Raw genomic sequence first — 18,780 nt, 5'->3', positions numbered from 1 at the left:
GTAAAGGTGGCTAAATTCTTGAATTCCCAGGAGATTGACTCAAGGATCTCAACATTTTCAGTTCTATGGCTAAATTACTATCAGTTAATTTCTATTTCTTCTGCACTATTTAGACAGAAATATTGTACTTTTTACTCTACTACATTTACTGTATTTGACAGCTTAAGTTATTAGTTAAAAACTTTCATGGTTCCAGAAGATTTGCTGCTTTTATTTTTTTAAATTATTTTAATTTCTTTTTAATATTTTTTAAGGTTTGGACTGTTGGTAGCAGAAAACAAACATTGTGAAGGTGTCACTTTGGGCTCTGGGTAATTGTGATGGCATTTCTCACTGTTTTCTGTAAACCAATCAATTGAATAATGGAAAAAATAATCATTAGTTTCAGTCCTATACAAAATAGTTTTAAAAATAGCTCTACCTCAACCAACTACAACAGTACAATAATGCAGGAGTATTAATACATTAGTCAGGGGACATTTTTCTACGTTGAGTACTTTTAAGTATTATGGCATTAATTAAGTGGCCAAAAGCTGGGTTTTGGATGCAGCAGTAAAATGACAATGAAGACTTAAAGCCCGATTTTCCTATAGTTATGAATGCAGCAAAACCCGAACTACGTCACAGCTGGTACGCCCCATTAATAATATTGTGCGCTTGCCTGTAGAAAGACTTCGACCGAGTAACAGCGCGCTCCCGCAGCTGCGCGTCGCTTATTTGGATAGTTTAGTAACCAGAAATCCCCCATGGGAATAAATCCGTGTTATTACACACGTATGGACGACGGAGAGTGAAGCATTCGGAAAACATGGACGCGACTTTGAAGTACAGTTTTTGTCACGACATGTTGGAATCTTAAAAGTGGGTTCCGGTAGCGATATTTTTTCTGTCAGGAAGTTTGACGTATTCGGCTGAAGATTATTTCTTACTTTGTTTTGGTTCGGGGGGAAAGTTGTGGACTGTAGTTGACTAACCGCGCGATGACTCTGTGATTCTGAGAAAAGACTGCGTTCTCTTTCACGTTAAAGTCAGTTTGGAGCTCACACGAATACTTAAGGAACCGTAGGCTAATATAAGAGTCCGAAGCTGCAAAGTTTAAACATCGATGGAGTTTACCCAACTTCGCTTCGCTTGACATCATAAATCGAGGTTATGTGTATAATAAATGTATACATGTATTTTTTCTGCCAGTGTCATTTCAGTCACTTTTTGCTAAATGGTTGAACTCCATCATGTCGCGAGCTAAATCAAATTGTCCTTTTTTATAGGCCTATATGCATTCTTATATGGTTATGATCATATTCAAGCTGCAATGCGATGCAGTTTTATGCAAAAGTAAAGATATCTGCAGCCTAGACTGTTTTGGACTCTAACCCTGGCAACACAGAGAAGGAAAATCTGCAAACTTAGCAGGAAGAGAGACTATCAAAATCACGGAAATCGTTCGGTCTTTTCCTCTGGCGAAGCCGTTACTCACAGATGGATTTCATACAGGCCACACGGTTATTGTTACACCTTGTTTGGTAGTTTTTTGTTCGTATTTTATGGGATACATATCCCTGTCCTGCAAGCCCGAAAGCGTTGATAACGTGTGTGGCAAATGTGAAAATGTTTTGGAAATTTAAGTTTTTCAAAGATCCGAGGCTGCAGTGGAGCAGAAGTTTGTCTTTGGGCCACAGCTGGAGCAGCCTGATGTAGGCTTTTTTTTTTTTTCCATCGGAACAATTTCTCTGTAAAACGCACAGCTGTCTGATGTGTTTGTTTTTACAACTTGAAAATTATCCGTTTGTCTGAGTGCTTTAATTTCCCGTTGAAGAAGACGAGTTACCTGGGGGGGTCAGCCCCGCCATGGCGCCCCCGCTCTCACACACACTCTCCGGTGTGTCGGTCTGAGGGCACCGATGGACATGAGCAACGGCTGGACCTACTGCGTCATCCCTGCCGCGAGACATCGGTGACCGGAGTCGGCTGCACGCGGGAGAAGCGGTCTTGTCGTGACGAAGGTCGTCAGGCGACAGGTGAGGGTTGTGCACGTGACAGGGTTGACAGGTATATGATGAATGCTGCATTCATGTCATGTGGGGAAAATGGTAACTGTAGTCAGGAGTTTTGAAATACTATATCCATATGTCATGTTTTTTTTTTTTCTTTAAAAAAATAATTTTCCAACATGAAGGTCTGTAATTCAAGTGGGGAATAGTTGTCCTCAAAGTTGTCAGGTTTAAGTTTTTAAATCCCTCAAAAAAAAGCTTATAAATTGTAGAAACTGTATTTGCTAACGCCTCCAAAATCATAGAAATAAAGAGCACTTTGGGCTACTTTGTTGTCCTTTATGCATCATCTTCCTTATGGGAAACACTATAAACCACAGTTCATCTGGACTGTCAGGTAGTCAGCTATCCTGTGCACCATGTGTTTATTTACCTTCATTTACACAAGGTCGGTTGGCTGAGCATGCATCCTCTTTTACAGCACTATCCTGTTTACAATTGCACAGAAAAATAATTATTTACAAAACAATCGCAAACAGAACACATATAAGCCAAAACTTTGAATGGATAAGTAATGGGTTTTAAGCATAAGTGATCAATTGAGGGATTTGGAATTTTAGATAACATTGCACAATACTACATGAGACTAGGACACTAACAGCAGTGCTGGTACCTGCAGCATCATTGAAATGAGATGCAGTAAGGCAGCCTATGTCGAGTACGAGTTCAGAGCAGCAAAGAAAAGATCACCAATAAATAAATATCTACAATCAAGTAGGTGTAGGTCTACAACATAAGTTTTGCTTTAAAACATATAAACTCAAATAAAATATTCACAAAATGTACGGCCCTATTTGTTAAGTAAGGAAAAAGGTATACATGATTATAAATTACAGGTGTAACCATGCATATACTTGGGTTTACAAGCATTACTGATGAAAACAAACCTTTGACAGCATCGGAAAATATAAATAACTTGGATGTAGTTGTTGTTTAGTGTTTGTCAATGTACCAAATAAACAAACATATTTGCACAAGTTAAAATCATGTACATACAGAAAGTCATTGTTTTAGTCTTTAAATTGCAATTGCTACCTAAATGCAGCACCAAATACATGGAAGTACAGTATAAGCAGCCAGCTTGCTAATAAGGCAGGCAGATTACTACAAAACATGGTATCTGCTTAGTAAATAAAAGGGAATCAATTAAAAAGTGCCGCAGTAGCACTAGATTGTGAACTGTTGGATGTGTTCATGCGATAGTTTTGTGTTAATAGAAGAAGCAAATAACACAAATAAATATGATTGTTACCATGGTCATGTGACAGAGATGTTAGTCTCTGTTTCCTGCCCACGTACTACGTATGAAAAGGAGCTTATAGCTAACTTTGGCTGTTTGCTGCCCCTGTCAAATAAACAAATACAAAAATAAATAAATATTATAACATGATATACAGCCATATCTGGTAAGATGGTGTCAATACCAGTGGCTCAATCCTTAGCTCAGTCAGGGCTTCGATTTATGACTTTTATAACTTGTTATCAAATCTATACTAACACTTCCAAGCTCCCCTCTAACCCATTGGAATCTCCACAAATTTTTCACATTGTGATAACTGTTATGGGTTGAAATAGCCATTATTCTCTGGATGACAAAAGCTAGTTGTTGATAGTTTTTGTGGTTGACACCTGTACAAACGTACACCGTTATGGACAATAGATGGCCCTCCTTCTCTTTTATTATTAACTTTAGCCAAGGCAAATACTAGCGACTTGTCAAGATTGCAATATTTAAATGTGGTGGGTTACCTTGAACCCAAAACACATGAACCTGAGACAGGAGCGTCATCAGGCCAGGGGATTTTGCTGTGAAGCGCTGAGTCCAGATGCATGACTGGCCAGAGACAGAGTAAGAACTGTGGCTGGGAAAAACAGCCTCAGACTAAACACCTCTCAAAGCAGACAGAGAAGAGAGGGGGGAGGAAAATCCATGTAAATCCTGCTAGTCCTGGAAATGTGATACAAGGAAAATAAAACAGGCACAGCTGACTGGACTTGTAGAGCGCAGCCTTCTTCTCCATTGAATTCCCTTCATTCCGCTTGGGTGGTAATTAAAATCAGGAGAGGCAGGGGAGAGAAGAGGGATGCTGGGGTAATGGACAGAGAGGCTAGTTGTTGTGTTGTTGACTACAAGGACCCCTTGAGGTGCACAATTTGTCCTTTTCTCTCCAGATCCAGCACCTCCACTGTTCCCTTTGGAGAACATGTTGTGGGTAGAGAGGAGATAATGCCTCTGAATGTCCTGAAGTGACTGTACATCCATGCAACTAGTGGGGGAGTTGCACCCTTTAGTATGGCGCCGCGCAAGCATAAAGTAAAAGGGTTGAAGGACAAAAGGACTTGGCATCTAGGGGAATATGAGAGTGGCGGAAGCTTTAAACGAACGTGGCAGCGCTTCACTGACCACAGACGGACATGCCCGGCATTCCTGTGGGTGATTATTACCCAGAAATCCACAGAGTCAATGAGTTGCCTCAGGTACTGATGCTCCCCGTTTTCTTTCTCTACATCAGAAAGACCGTTGCAGCTACTTCTGTAGGTTCCATCATCAGACAGTGTTCATCCTGATCTCTGGTATTTCTGGAGTTATATTTTTAATCAAACCAGTCGTTAGTTCCCTAGGCTTACAAGGCACTTAACCACAGATCTAATGCACATGGGTTAATTTGCTACAATATATTTCTGAATAACGCAAAGCACATTTCAAGGTGCAGCACTTGCTTTATTAACAGGGGACTCTGTTTTTATATCTTTCTTTTTTGCACGACTTTTTTAGACCTGTGTGTGTGTGTGTGTGTGTGTGTGTGTGTGTGTGTGTGTGTGTGTGTGTGTGTGTGTGTGTGTGTGTGTGTGTGTGTGTGTGTGCGTGCGTGCGTGCGTGGGCATTTTACATATATTATACACGGGCTCACTGCAACGGTATCTGTGCCGATAAGGGAATCAAGTATCAGCCAGTCCTTACCGTTTCAGTTACATTCATTCAGTCACAATGGGCAGCCAAGTGAGCTTTTGCACCACAGCGATCTCTGGCTTCAGGTTACTGAGCTTGAAAATGACCCCAAGGAGTTTCACACAGTCAGTGATATACGCAGATTTTAAATGTTAAAAGAGAGCTCTGGTATCGATTAAATTTAGTAACAGCAGATTATACCTGAGGTGTGTTACTGGAATCAGGAGAGAAAAAGTCAGATGAGTGCATCCCTGGTAGAGAATTTTAGTCTCTGATTTTACAAGTGATTGTCTTTTGGTTTTGTTACCTGTTTTATAAGTTTGTTAAAAGTGGCCATATCTGTTTTACAAACCAAATCAATTGTGAAAACTAAGTTTGTGTTTGTTGTTATTTTGTGTTCTCCTTTGTTGAATTAGTTTACATTCAGTGGTTTATCGGTACAAATTTCGGGGGAAACCCTCTCCATTGAAGGAAATGCTTCAGTTTATGATGCTGTTGACGCCTTGAACTGGCCAGATAATATTGCCCAGTTAACATCTACATTGGAGCTATAACACAGCTGAGTCAGGGGTTTTGGCAGCTCGTGCAATCAGAGAAATATAAAGCTGGTAGATATTTAAAATGGCAGAAAACTCCCTGTAAAAAACATTCTTCCCGTATGAACTGTGCCAGACGGATAGCTGCCAGTGCAGCTTGAATTTCAGCCGTTTTCAATTGTCAATCTTTCTCATGGGCAAAATACACAACACACATTCTCACATGCACTGCACACTTTCTCATTCACTCAGGGTTCAGGGCACTCAGTCAGAGAAATCTTTAGGTATGTGTTCTGCAGGCTTTGGTTACATTTTACATGACTGCAAGGAATTATGCATGAAAAGGGTTTTGTGCCGTAAATGAAAAGTAGGGTCTCTGTTTAGTGTAACATTAAAACCCTCTATCATGTAATTTAATTACCTAGATACGATATAATAAGGGTGCAGTGCAGCCTCTTTGTCACACCAGCCTTCAGATTTCATACTTTTTCTTCTCCTCCTCATCTTATTAATGTTTACCACCAAGGTGATGTTTTATAGGCTGAGGTACTTGCATACTGACAAGTGTTGTGAGACTGGCTGATAACCTTTGTCATAGGTCATCTCCTGTCTGACTTGATGACTCACATCCTTTCGTCTCCGAGCAAAGAAATATGAACAAAAACAGTGGCAGCATCAGTTATTACACACTTTGTTTTATAACTAATTGGTTTCTGTTTTTACCACTACAGGCTGTGGGTCGATTGGCTCACCACAGACAAGTTTCTGAAGACTGGTTTGTAGAGCACGTACGCAAACATCGCAGCAATGAGTAAGTCCTCTGTATTCTGATGTTAGTCAGACAGCATGGTTTTTACACAGCTTGAGTTAAAAACAGACACACACTCGCACCAAACACCATCCCTGAGGCCAAAGTCTGTGCAAGATGCTGCTCCAGACACTGTCGGATGAAGAATTGGTTTTTGCTGTTATGGAGATGGGGGTCTGGTTCTCTCCGCTGCCCTGGGGCTGTATGATGTCTGTCCAAACCACACAAGGAGAATATTTTCTTTTCGTGAGCTAGTCCAGCCAAGGCAGAGCTTGCCCTGAGATCAAACATGGGAATAGGCATATCAACACTGCAGTCCTTCCCTGCCTCTAATACCCTGTCACAGGATAGTCCCAATATGGATGTAGTTCAAAATGACTGACTACTTGTCTGCACACACATTTTAGAGCAAAACTAAGTGCAAGGGGCTCATATCTCTCTTTCTGTCATGCACACATACACACAGGCCATCCATTATCCAATCCACACTCTAATTGTGTATTTTTCCCAACCCATTATCCTGTTCAGATGAGAGGCAGGCTCTCCACTCTATAATGAAGGACCTGGTTGCCCTTCAGATGACGCGGCGCCAGCCTGTGTTGTCGTATGACAGCGGCAAACCCAAGACACCGGCCCCGACCAACAGACAGGTGCGGTAACGCTGCAAATTGAACAAACAGAAGACTACAGATGGTTTAGAAGCTTAAGTGAGCTGTAGCTCAAACATTTTGGTCCCACGAGTAAAACACGCATTTTAGGAAAGTTCTCTCAAAATTAAATACATTTTGAAGTGGTTTCAGTACTGTAGTTCTGAAGAAGCAATCTAGCCAGCTGTTTAAACAAAAATTCCAGGTTCAACCCCACAAATGTCTCCATGAACAGTCATGCATTTTGTGGAAGTGTCCCTTAGCAATAAAGGAGGGTCTGCTGAATTGTAAATAAAATATCCTGAATAGTTAAGGCGAAGATGAAGCATGATAAACCTAGCAGGCAGTAGGCAGTCTTCTGCTTAGTACGCAGGGTGAGATTTGTCTTTAAGTTGTGTTCAGTATGAATGATGCTGGATTTTGAAGTCTGGAGGGCCTTATGCTGATAAAATAATGCTTTTCTTCATGGCTACGGGTCTGTAGACCATAGAATTTAAACTTTAGACCACTGCTATAATAAAGAACAGTGTAATTGGGTATCCCACATTCAAGTATATTCTTGTTTCTTAGTATTTCCCCTAGCCCACACAGTTGGCTAATTTAGAAGAAGTACAAGATAGCCACCCACAAATGTATTAAATCCAGTTATTTTCAACTTCTTCTCTAAAAATATATTTATGCCCGTGTAGAAAAGTGGCCAGTAGCCCACCCACCCTCACTTTCTACCACAGCTGCAGGCAGCCACAGAGAATAGCCAAAGCAGACAACTCATGTGCAATGCAGTGTTTGCTTAAAACCAGAGACTGTCCCCCTGGGAAAGACTCTCTCCTCCATTTCTCCACCTCAATACCTTAAGTTTGGTCTTATTATGAGAGGACAGAGTGTTTTTTCTCAAATGATGTAGCAATGGAGAAGGCACAGAGTGATACATCTTCCCAGCGAATAATCTTTTGAAGGCAGTGCATGTCTTTAAGTCTTTTCTTTTTGGAAAGTCACTTCTTTGACAGTTATATTGATGGTCATTTTATTTTGTTTGTGTTGTGAATGTTATCTTTTATTCTCCTGTTTCTTTTTTCTCTCAGGACGATGTCAGGATAAAGTTTGAGTTCTCAGGAGAGAGGAGGTGAGTTTTATTTTGGGCATTTTTTACGTGTGTGTGTGTGTGTGTGTGTGTGTGTGTGTGTGTGTGTGTGTGTGTGTGTGTGTGTGTGTGTGTGTGTGTGTGTGTGTGTGTGTGTGTGTGTGTGTGTGTGCGTGCGTGCGTGTGTGTGTGTGTGTGTGCGTGTGTGCATTTTACATGCATACATGTATATATCTATACGCAAGTGAGAGAGAGCCTAAACTCACACACTCAGTCATGCTGTTCTCATCACATGTTCCAGTTCATGAGAAAGAGCACATCTCAGACTCCACTCCACTTAATTCAGACTGGTATGTGAGCTGGAGAATGGAAGGGGAAAAGGAAAAGGACTGTGGTTAGTATGTGGCTGCCAGCGCAAACCACAAATATGCAAGGTGTACTTAGAGAAATCTGCACACACTACAAACAGCAGCTTGTGTGTATTTTGCTTGCACATGTGCATGTAAGTCAAAAGCAAATTCCTTAGTTGCGGGTACAAATCTCTTGATAATCTGTCTGTCTGTGTGATTTCTTGCTTCTTTTTTTATGTGTAGGATCCTGATGTTTGGACGGCCTGTGCAGTTCGAGGAAATCCAGCAGAAAGTCAAGACTGTCTTTGGCCAGCTGCTAGACCTGCATTATATGAACAATGAGGTAAAGTGGAGAAGATGGAACAAGGGAATGTTTGGCATTACTGCTTGAAAAATAATTTGAGTGATAAATCAATCATCCAAATAGTTGCTGATTCATTGTCTGTTAATGGACTAATTGTCTAATTGTTTCAGCTCGACAAACATGTCTGAATATGTCCTTCTGTGTTTCTTTATGCCTGTATGTGTTTCCATATTTGAAAGTGTAAAGAATTTTATTTTGGTCTTAATTGTTGTACATATCTGCATGTATGTGTGTCTCTGTATTTGATTTATTGGTTAAACATTTATACATTTTAAAATGTTTCCAACAGCTTGTATATGCTTGTGAATCTTGATATGTGTTTGTTTATATATATATATATAATTGGTTTTCCGTTTTCGTGTTTGTCTTGTATTCTTGCAGTTGTCCATCCCTCTGCGAGATCAGGATGACCTGGACAAGGCGATCAACCTGCTGGACCGAAGCTCCAACATGAAGAGCATCAGGATCCTGCTGCTCACTCAGGAGCACAGCAATGTAAGACACACACCGTATATACACACACACACACACACACACACACACACACACACACACACACACACACACACACATTGGGCGGGCATTTACAGCGTACTATTGCACCACTGACATTTCTTCACCATAGAGCCGTGTTGTGTAAAATCAAAGTTCCTCATTACATTTACATTACACTAACTTGCTGACAAGAAGCGATTGTTTAATCATGTTTTTGAAGGCTTCTTTAAACCTCATGTTCTCTTCTCCTCGTTCCAACTGCAGGCCTCCTCCCCCTCCCACCACGTGCCGTGTAAGCAGGTGAGGATCAAGTCCTCCCATTCTACTGGAGACGTTAGCACGGTGTACCAATCCTCCGAGCCCAGGGGGCGCCACCTATCAACTGGTACATGTCTTCACCTGTCATACATATTCTCTCTACTCTGATGGTTCACACATTGATTCAAAGGAGGAAAAGTAGACACTTTATTTTTCTCAAAAGCCTCAACATTTTGTTAAAATTCAGGGTAGCTATCACGTCGTTGTGCCATTGCCACTTCTTTTTTACTACCTCGATTTCCCTGTCTGTCGCCTTCTCTCTCGCTCTCTCTCTGCCTGTTCTTTCTTTGGCTTCCCCTTTTAGCAATGGGTCCACTTCCTTTTCCTGTTCACCATTACTAGACGATGCCTGCTGGACAGCAGCCAATCAGATTACAGAATGCTATTAGTTTGGTGGACCATTGGCCTGGTTTGAGATGAAGTGGCTGCAGGAGGGCTTGAGAGCTGGACTTTGGCAGCACCAGGCCATACATATTAAAACCACCTCTCAGCCAATGCTCCAGAATGGAAGCAATCAGTACTTTTACTGGCTTTTTTCTTTATCTTTGTGGGAGAAAGGGCCTTTCTGAATATTACATTTTTGTCATGACACAACTGTCACAACAGTTACTGCATGGATGTGAGTTGTATGAGTGTGGTCTCAGCTTGTGCACGTCTGCTTTTGTGCTGCTTGTACCCTTCCCTGCATGGAAATACATCTCAACATAGATGAACAGGGCCTATTTGTTTTAAAAAAATATGCAAAGCCGTTTTCCAACAATATCATCATCACATCTGATGTTCTTAAAGCACATTGATGCCGACATTTTTATGCACTTTTCAGTCCTCATGCCTGTAAAGTCCAGATATGGTTTTAAATTCTTATTTTTCACATTTCTAATGTTTGCTCTTAACTGCTGTCTAATCCCAGGTTCTCAGAACACGGGGCGTAGCTCGCCGCCTCCTGGCTACGTGCCCGAACGCCAGCAGAGGATCGCCCGCCAAGGTTCATACACCAGCATAAACAGTGAGGGGGAGTTCATCCCCGAGACCAGCGATCAGTGTGTGAGTTGTTGCTACACTATTAATGGGGAAATTATATGGTGTGTTTATAACTATATTGAGATTTGATCACATACACTAGAAAGATAAAATATTGGGTTCATGTTCCCAAAGTTGTCAAATATAAATTCTTAACATTTTTATGAAACGTGTACACAAAGCACATGTGCACACACACCCTTTATTTTCCATTGTGCCCTGTGCAGGTGCTGGATCCCTGGAGCAGCGCAGAAAACTCTGTCTCTGGAAGCTGTCAGTCTCTGGACAGTAACTCAGACAGGTGAGGAGCATGCCTGCCAGAAACTTACTACTAATTAAAAAAATATATATATATATTATTATATATATATTCCTTCTCCTCTCTCACAGCCCCTCACTGAGGAAGTCTCGCATGCACAGAGCCAAGAGTTACCCTGATAATCGCCAGGAGTGCTCAGGTGAGAGCAGCTAGAAGAAAAGCTCCTTCCAACCTTTAACTTTCCCAGTAACCATGAGGGAAATATTTAGTTAAAGCAGCACACTCACATCTTATGGGATAAAGCATTGTGACAGCCACTTTCATACTTCCTTTAAACCATCAGGACACTATGGTGGAAGATGGCTATAGACTTTGGCTGCAAGTTGTGAGAGATGCATTAACGTTTGTGTTTACAGCAAACTAATCATCAACCATAAATATCCGGCCCAGGCCTTTTATTAAAAACTGAGTACAACTTTACTGATTTGATAAAGAAATCTACATGAACAGTAATTTTAAATATCAGATCTGCCGAGTTCATAAGTATAAGCTACAAGGAAGAGTAATAAAGCAGCTCACGTGAATGTTGTGTGACTCAGTGTGCAACTGAGCTAAACCGTTTGAACTACAGAGTAATCCTGCTGACCCTTGACTTTTGGATATTTGCTTTCAGACCGGGAGAATCATGTGTATGACAGAATAGCAGGTAAAGGAGGCACCTATCCTCGTAGGTACCATGTCTCCCTGCATCATAAGGACCACAGTGAAGGTAAGACGATTAGCATCTTATCTCCGTTCATCAACGATGTGACATATTTCTTACGCTCTCTCTTTGTACTATTTTCTCCCTTAATTTGCCCGTCCGTCATGTGCTATTTAACCTTAGCCAGCCTTTTTCCTGCTCTACTTCAGGCCGTCGGACATTTCCGCGGATCCGTCGCCCCCAGGGGAACCTGTTCACTCTGGTGCCCTCGCGCCGGTCGCTCAATGGCAGCGAGGAGAGTGTGGGCAGCTGGCAGCTGGTCGACGCTCAGGGCAGGCTCCGTCCCCAAGATCGTACTGTCGCGCATAAGTGTGAGTGTTGATCTAGAAGAACTCTGAACAAAATGTCCTTTAGAAAATACACTTCACTTTTTAGGATGACATTAATTCTTAAGAGGTAAATAAATGATACATTGCCGGTTTCAAAGACTAATACCAATGCTTAAATCATGTAATAAGGGTTTCCACCAGAACTTACTTTTAGCAGGATGAAAAAACCTCAGGAACAATATTTTAAAGGTGGGTCAGTAAAATTAGCTACTGAAGCTCTGGGTAGTCAAATAATACAAGTAAAAATGGATTCCTATGTAAACTGTACCAAATGAATTGCTGTGCCTCATTACAAATCCATCAATTAAGAGTCAGATAAGAAGATAGATATCAATTTCAACTTTGTGCATCTAATACAGAGATAGTTCTGTTTAGCCTAGCTTACCACAAGGCCTGGGGGAAACGGTTGGCTTGTGAGGAAAAAGATAATAAATAATGCTCTTTTCTGTGATATGTAAGATGGCATGTTGTATTTTTTATGTAAAACATAAATGAACAGCTGTGTGCGTGTGTATTTTTTTTTTTTCAGCGCCCAGTGCTCCAATGACGTGGCGGCGGGGGAAGCTTCTGGGCCAGGGAGCGTTTGGTCGGGTTTACCTGTGTTACGATGTGGATACTGGGAGGGAGCTGGCTGCCAAGCAGGTCCAGTTTGATCCTGAGAGTCCTGAGACCAGCAAGGTGAGACACTAACATGGATAGATCAAATTCACAGAGACAGAATGCTTGGTTGTCTTGTGCCTTCCTCTTTTCTCTTTCTCTGGTAATGTTGAGAACATTTCAGATATTGCTGATGGCATGCTACCTCGTGTTATTGCTTCAATTGTTTGCTTTGCTGACATTGCATATACATGTAGACATCTTGCTACTTCTGGTTGCACATTACAAAGTCTGCTGTTTTTATCAGGCAATGGTGTCACTTCCTTCTTTTACATTATAACTCATGGATGGTGACATTACAGCATTTTGTAAAATTGTTACTTATTATATTACTTTAGTCTGTTAATTAATAACAAATCATAAGTCTGAACTACCGCCCAACTGTAAAAGCGCCAAGAATTACCTCATATGTTGTGCATGTTAATCTGTTCAGGCCATTGTGCTGGAACGCAGGTAGTTAGCATAGCTGACTGAGCATTTAATTTATGAACCAACTATCTTGAAAAAACATATCTGCCTAGGTTGTGAGGTCTTAGGTCAGGAGACAAAAACTTTATTTTGATGCAGAAATAAAATTATCAATCTGCAGGAAAGAGATTGAATAACTCAAGAAGTGGAATGTATTGAAGATGTTTTCTTTCCTCCCTCAACCCCCCTCTTCCCCATTTTAATGTCTTTTCCTGTCCTCCACAGAGAAAACATGCACTGTCACTTCCTGTATCTGAAAGGAGCCGAGTGTTGTGGGGGGAGTGGTGGCAGTGAGGGTCAGCATTGCCTTGGCCTCCCATTACCCCTTCATCCCCCCACCCCCCGCTTGTGGCAGATGTGAATCAGTTGTTGTTTTTAATAAACCGGCTTCTGTGTTGGGACTTGGGGATTACACTGACTTCCCTCTGTCTCTCTCTCTCTGTTGTGGCCTCATTCTCTGAAGTAAACACAGGAACTTCTTTTGGGGAACTACGCTATTGGCTTTCATTTACTCTCTGCGTTAGGTTTCACTTTTGTTTCCACATGCAGCCATAAATCACTGTTTGTCATCTTTGTGTTTATGGTTACATTTGTCATCAGTGGTAACAGATATGACAGAGCCTACAGGGCTCCATCATGTCCGGAAAATGCATTCTGTTTACAAATGAAAACAGTAAATCACCAAAGATGCATTGTTCAGGAATGACAGCTTTTATGTTTGATGTCTGCGTGGTCATGTGACCTTTTCCCTGCTTCTCATTGTGTCTGTACAGGAGGTCAGCGCTTTGGAGTGCGAAATCCAGTTGCTGAAAAATCTGCATCACGAGCGCATTGTTCAGTACTACGGCTGTCTGAGGGACCACAATGAGAAGACCCTCACTATTTTCATGGAGTACATGCCGGGAGTGAGTCCCAGCTACTTTTAATTTCACAGCTTCAACCAGGGCTCACAGATAGGGTTGTTTTCACAGGTCAAAACCTAGAAATCAATTCCAAAACCTCATTCTTTGTGTTGAGTCTAATTGCATCTAATGTTAGGATGTAAGGAAATTATAATTTAAACTCAGGCAACAAAGCCAGTTACAAGGAGGGCAAACAAAGGACAACAATTCATTCCAATGACTTAACAGTTTGAACTGATATTAAGAAGTGTGGTTGGGCACGTTTCCTCTATTCCTCTGCACTTGAAACTATGCCCAAGGTTTATAAAGTGAAATACTTTTTCGTTTCGACCACAGACAGTTTTCCTGGGATTCTTTTTGTGTGGAACTCAATGTTGACCTCAGTAACCTTGTTTCAGTTTTTGATCCTGGGCCATAGTTGTGTAGCCAACTTCTTGTCAAATCTAAACAACTAACAAGATAAAGAGACAGCAGGAGATTAAGTTATGTACTAAAGTAGAAAAAGAACCAGAAGAAACACTTTGTTGTCATTCAGTAGTCAGCTAGTTCTTCTTAGGTCCTGGTGTCGACAAATAACTAATCGTAAAAGAGATCAACACTACTTTGTCTCTCCTCATTTCTGGCATTTTTATCTCCCTTTACCAAGTATCTTTAATCAATTTAATTAATCACTGCAGTTGAGTAGATGCGGTATAAATGCAAACACAAATGCGATATGTGAAATTTAAATCCCTGATTTGGTTTTGACTTTAGTTTCTGGGACTATTTGTTCAAAAGGACCCATTCCATTACCCATGCTTTGAATGCATGACAGACATATTTCAGTTGCCAGATTTGAACTTGGCTCCTTTACTCCCTGTGTTCCTGGCTCAGACCTCCAGTGATGGGGTAGATTGGTGCTCTTAAACTCTGGATGTATTCACAGTATGTGTGCTATTGTCTAAAGCACATGCTTTTTTCCTATCAGGGTTCAGTCAAAGACCAGCTAAAGGCCTATGGGGCGCTGACAGAGAACGTGACCCGGAAATACACAAGACAGATCCTGGAGGGCATGTCCTATCTGCACAGCAACATGATTGTGCACCGGGACATCAAAGGTAGTCCTGTTAAACCACAGAGGCTTGAGTATTATACTGTTTAGACACAAGATCAAAATTTAGACAGCGTTTTTAATATATATATCTTTGTGTTTTACAGCATGTGGAAGGTGATTGGTGAGATAACATATTTACGTGTTCCATGTCAACTCAGGTGCCAATATCCTGCGGGATTCAGCAGGCAACGTGAAGCTCGGAGATTTTGGTGCCAGCAAGAGGCTGCAGACCATCTGCATGTCTGGCACCGGCATCCGCTCTGTGACCGGCACCCCCTACTGGATGAGCCCGGAGGTGATCAGTGGAGAGGGCTACGGCAGGAAGGCTGATGTCTGGTAAGACCAGACATCAGACATACACAGCAGTGTAGTTTTAAGTTTGATCATTGGAAAGTGTTTTAGAGATAGATATGCTTGATATAAATTAATATTGATTGAAAAGGTTTATAAATTAAGTTAAGGTTAAGTTTCTAAGAGCATAAATACACATGCTTTAATTGCCTGGTAGAAGCTGTAGAGCAGATTTTACAAATGTATCCACTAGGACACTACATAAGGGAGATACTGTGTAAACAAAAGAGCATACAAACTGTTTCCTTTAGACTTATACATTTTGATTCTTAATGGGATGTAGAATTACTGTAACGACTCTGATAATCTGTTGTCACAAACAATGGAGCATTTTTGTCTTTAAGGGAATAAAGCTGCTAATACTGCTGGAGTATAAGACTTGTGTGACTGACAACCATCCACATACACAAACACATAATGCTTTTTACATCTGTAGTACAAGTAACAATTTCATGGAAATTACACCTGTATCTGCCAGTAAAATAGTTTGGTTTAATATAGGGATGAAGGTTATGTTCATGTAGTGACTTGGTAGAAATACCTATATTCAACATGATAATTTTGATGTGGATGTGAAAAAAGGGAAAATACAGATGTCATACTCCCCAAGTGGCAGAATCTCTGTGCTCTCAAAGGGAGAAAATATGTTTGTAAAGTGAGGAGCCTGCTGTATGTAACCCAGTTCCTACCACACTCCCACACACAAAGCAGACAAAATTCCCTTATGCAATCTGATTGGGTTGCGACCCACCAGTCGAGTGATGTGATTGGCTGATGGCCAGTTAGACAGGTCGTAGCAGAGGTTGGTATGTTCCAGGTTCTTAGCCCATGCTGCAGGGGGAGGAATGCTCCCAGGAGGGCTTGTTTAACTCCCAAACAGGTGGAGGAGGCCCTCTACAGCCAGCAAGTTTCCACTCGAAACATTCCTGTTAAGCTTTAGTGACGAGCTGCTAAAATGTAGTATTTGTTTCAGCTTGTTGTATGACTCCACTGCAGATTTAAGTAAAGCAAAAACAATCACGTATTTTTTTTACAGGAGCCTTGGATGTACGGTGGTGGAGATGCTAACAGAAAAGCCTCCGTGGGCTGAATACGAGGCCATGGCGGCCATATTCAAGATCGCCACTCAGCCCACCAACCCACTGCTGCCCTCGCACACCTCCGACCAGGCACGGGACTTCATTAGCTGCATTTTTGTGGAGGCCAAGCACAGGCCCAGTGCTGAGGAGTTGCTCAGACATCCATTCTCCCAGATTATGTGCTAAAACCTGCCTGGTTTTCTGAACTTTAACCACAGAGCAGTATCTGTAGCTTCCTTGAAACCCATCCGTGGCAGAAATCTGGACATGGAACTGGTCTGGAAGTCAGAGTTAAACCCACTGAGCCTCTGCCACCGTTCAGATGCTCCTCTCACACAAATCCAAAGAACAAGACAGTTTAACAACAGCAGTCATCAATGCCTTGAAAACCAATGCCAGTACATGCTCTCACAAGAGTCACCACCAGGGGGAAACAAAACATTAAGTATCTGGTGCACAGCTGATCAGATGCATATGCACACACTCCAAATGATGCACTCCAAAGCCAGCATCATTCAAGTCATGCACCGGTTGTATCTTCATCACGTATCCTCTCCTGTGTTTACATTCACATATTGGGCAGTTATGAGAAATGCCAGGAAGCCCTACAGTGTTTGAAACATTTTATTTTAAAGTTACAGCACACATCAGTGTTAAATGGACAGGATTGTTCTCGTTTTCCACCTCATCCCTGTCTCGTTTTGAACAAAAAAAAACTTCACCCTTAAACTAGACTCTGTTAAGCTATTTGTGATGCACTTCACATTTCTGACTACATGTTTTTGTAGATTGGATGAAACACAGATGAAGCAATGTCACATGGATATATGTGTAGAGTAGCTACACTGGAGTTTAAAAGAAGAATAATCAATAATAAACAGGTTGAGGCATGTTTTAGTTTTAGCCTTACAGTATTAAAGCTATAGTGCGTAGTTTCTGTCGCCCCCCATGAGGAATTCTAAGTAATGACAATAACACTGTTGGCGCGTCCACATGATACAAGCCTTACGTGATCGCGCACAGCCCCCACCCCTCCTCCACGCTAGTAGTCAAGGAGGACACGGAGGATTAAAAAAACATGATGGACTCTTCAGAAGAGGGAATTATCTTCACTTGAGCTTCTTCACTCGAGTTTCTCCGGACACCACAATCTCACAGCCATACTGAGAAATACAGAGAGAGTTGTGTGGAGCTGATAGTCTTAATTAGCTTTGTATCAACTCATATGGCAATGGCTTGTATGTAATGGTCGTTCATTATTATCAAAAAGTTACGCACTAAAGCTTTAAGCAATCTTTTACCATGGTTTAGTAATTTTATAGGTAGACATGAATAACAAGAGCCAAATACACACATTTCTCCACTAACAGTACCCTTAATAGACCATGATGCACGGCAGCTACTAGCCCCAGTTTGTGCCTCTATGGTATTACCATTACATTAAAATCCCAGTGGCAAGCTTCTGTTTCTCTGAAAATAATTACGCAGTGATCTTTGATCTTTGCTTAACTATACTTACTTCTGCTCTGAGGTTAAATATTCTTCTAACCATCTGAATGGAAAAATATTCAGCCCAGTGAACAACAAAAACGTTTTAACATGTTTCTCAAGTTGCAAATATATGAAACTTTCATTCACGTTGCATAAATTAAGCAAAGATATTTGTTATTTCCGGCTACCATCTTTGTTTGGATTTGGAAACTTGGGAAACTGGTCAAAAATCATTTTATCTATATTTATATTTTATAATGCAAAATAATGCTTTAATACATTTATTTTGTAGTACAAATACAGCAAGGGCATATGGCATTTCCAGCTACTTGGATAATAAATACAGTCTTGAGAAAAAGGTTTAAAATCCTTTTTTTAGTAGTACAGCAAACCAATTTTTTTTTATCCAGATAGTTAAAAGAGTGGAAATACCCTCAGAGCAGCAGTAACTTCTGTTATATGATATTCTGGGTGTTTAAAGATTACCGGGTCTTTATTTTTCAGAGAAACAATGGCTTAGCTCTGTGACTTAAATGTAAGTGCAACACATGAGAGGCACTTACTGAGGCATTGCAGCTACAATACCTGATTTAGGCAAAGATATGACTTAATTTTTCTCCACAGAAAAAACACTCCCTCCACTATCACTATTGCTGTCCTTCTATCTGTAAAACTAATGAATGCATGCAGAGAAATTAAGAGAATCAGTGCATTTCAGTACAGTCTTGGAATATCAATCGAATAATCTACTCATATAAAGTATGAGGA

At 41.0% G+C, this 18,780-nt stretch overlaps 1 protein-coding gene across 1 annotated transcript; it reads left to right on the top strand.

The window, feature by feature from the left end:
* Positions 1–655: 655 nt before the first annotated feature.
* Positions 656–16,861, top strand: map3k3 (mitogen-activated protein kinase kinase kinase 3). Its single transcript, XM_031318947.2, has 17 exons — positions 656–2,018; positions 6,269–6,348; positions 6,874–6,995; positions 8,075–8,115; positions 8,667–8,766; positions 9,169–9,282; positions 9,547–9,667; positions 10,511–10,644; positions 10,848–10,921; positions 11,011–11,078; positions 11,553–11,648; positions 11,792–11,953; positions 12,501–12,649; positions 13,870–14,001; positions 14,966–15,095; positions 15,250–15,427; positions 16,479–16,861. The coding sequence occupies exons 2-17, from the start codon at positions 6,345–6,347 to the stop codon at positions 16,705–16,707; spliced, it is 1,854 nt and encodes a 617-aa protein (XP_031174807.1). The 5' UTR covers positions 656–2,018; positions 6,269–6,344; the 3' UTR covers positions 16,708–16,861.
* The last annotated feature ends 1,919 nt before the right edge of the window (positions 16,862–18,780 follow it).

Source organism: Sander lucioperca, chromosome 21, assembly GCF_008315115.2.
Source record: "Sander lucioperca isolate FBNREF2018 chromosome 21, SLUC_FBN_1.2, whole genome shotgun sequence".
NCBI classification, from domain to species: domain Eukaryota; kingdom Metazoa; phylum Chordata; class Actinopteri; order Perciformes; family Percidae; genus Sander; species Sander lucioperca.
Note: the sequence above shows the minus strand (reverse complement) of the source record. Positions and strands in the feature narration are given on the sequence as shown.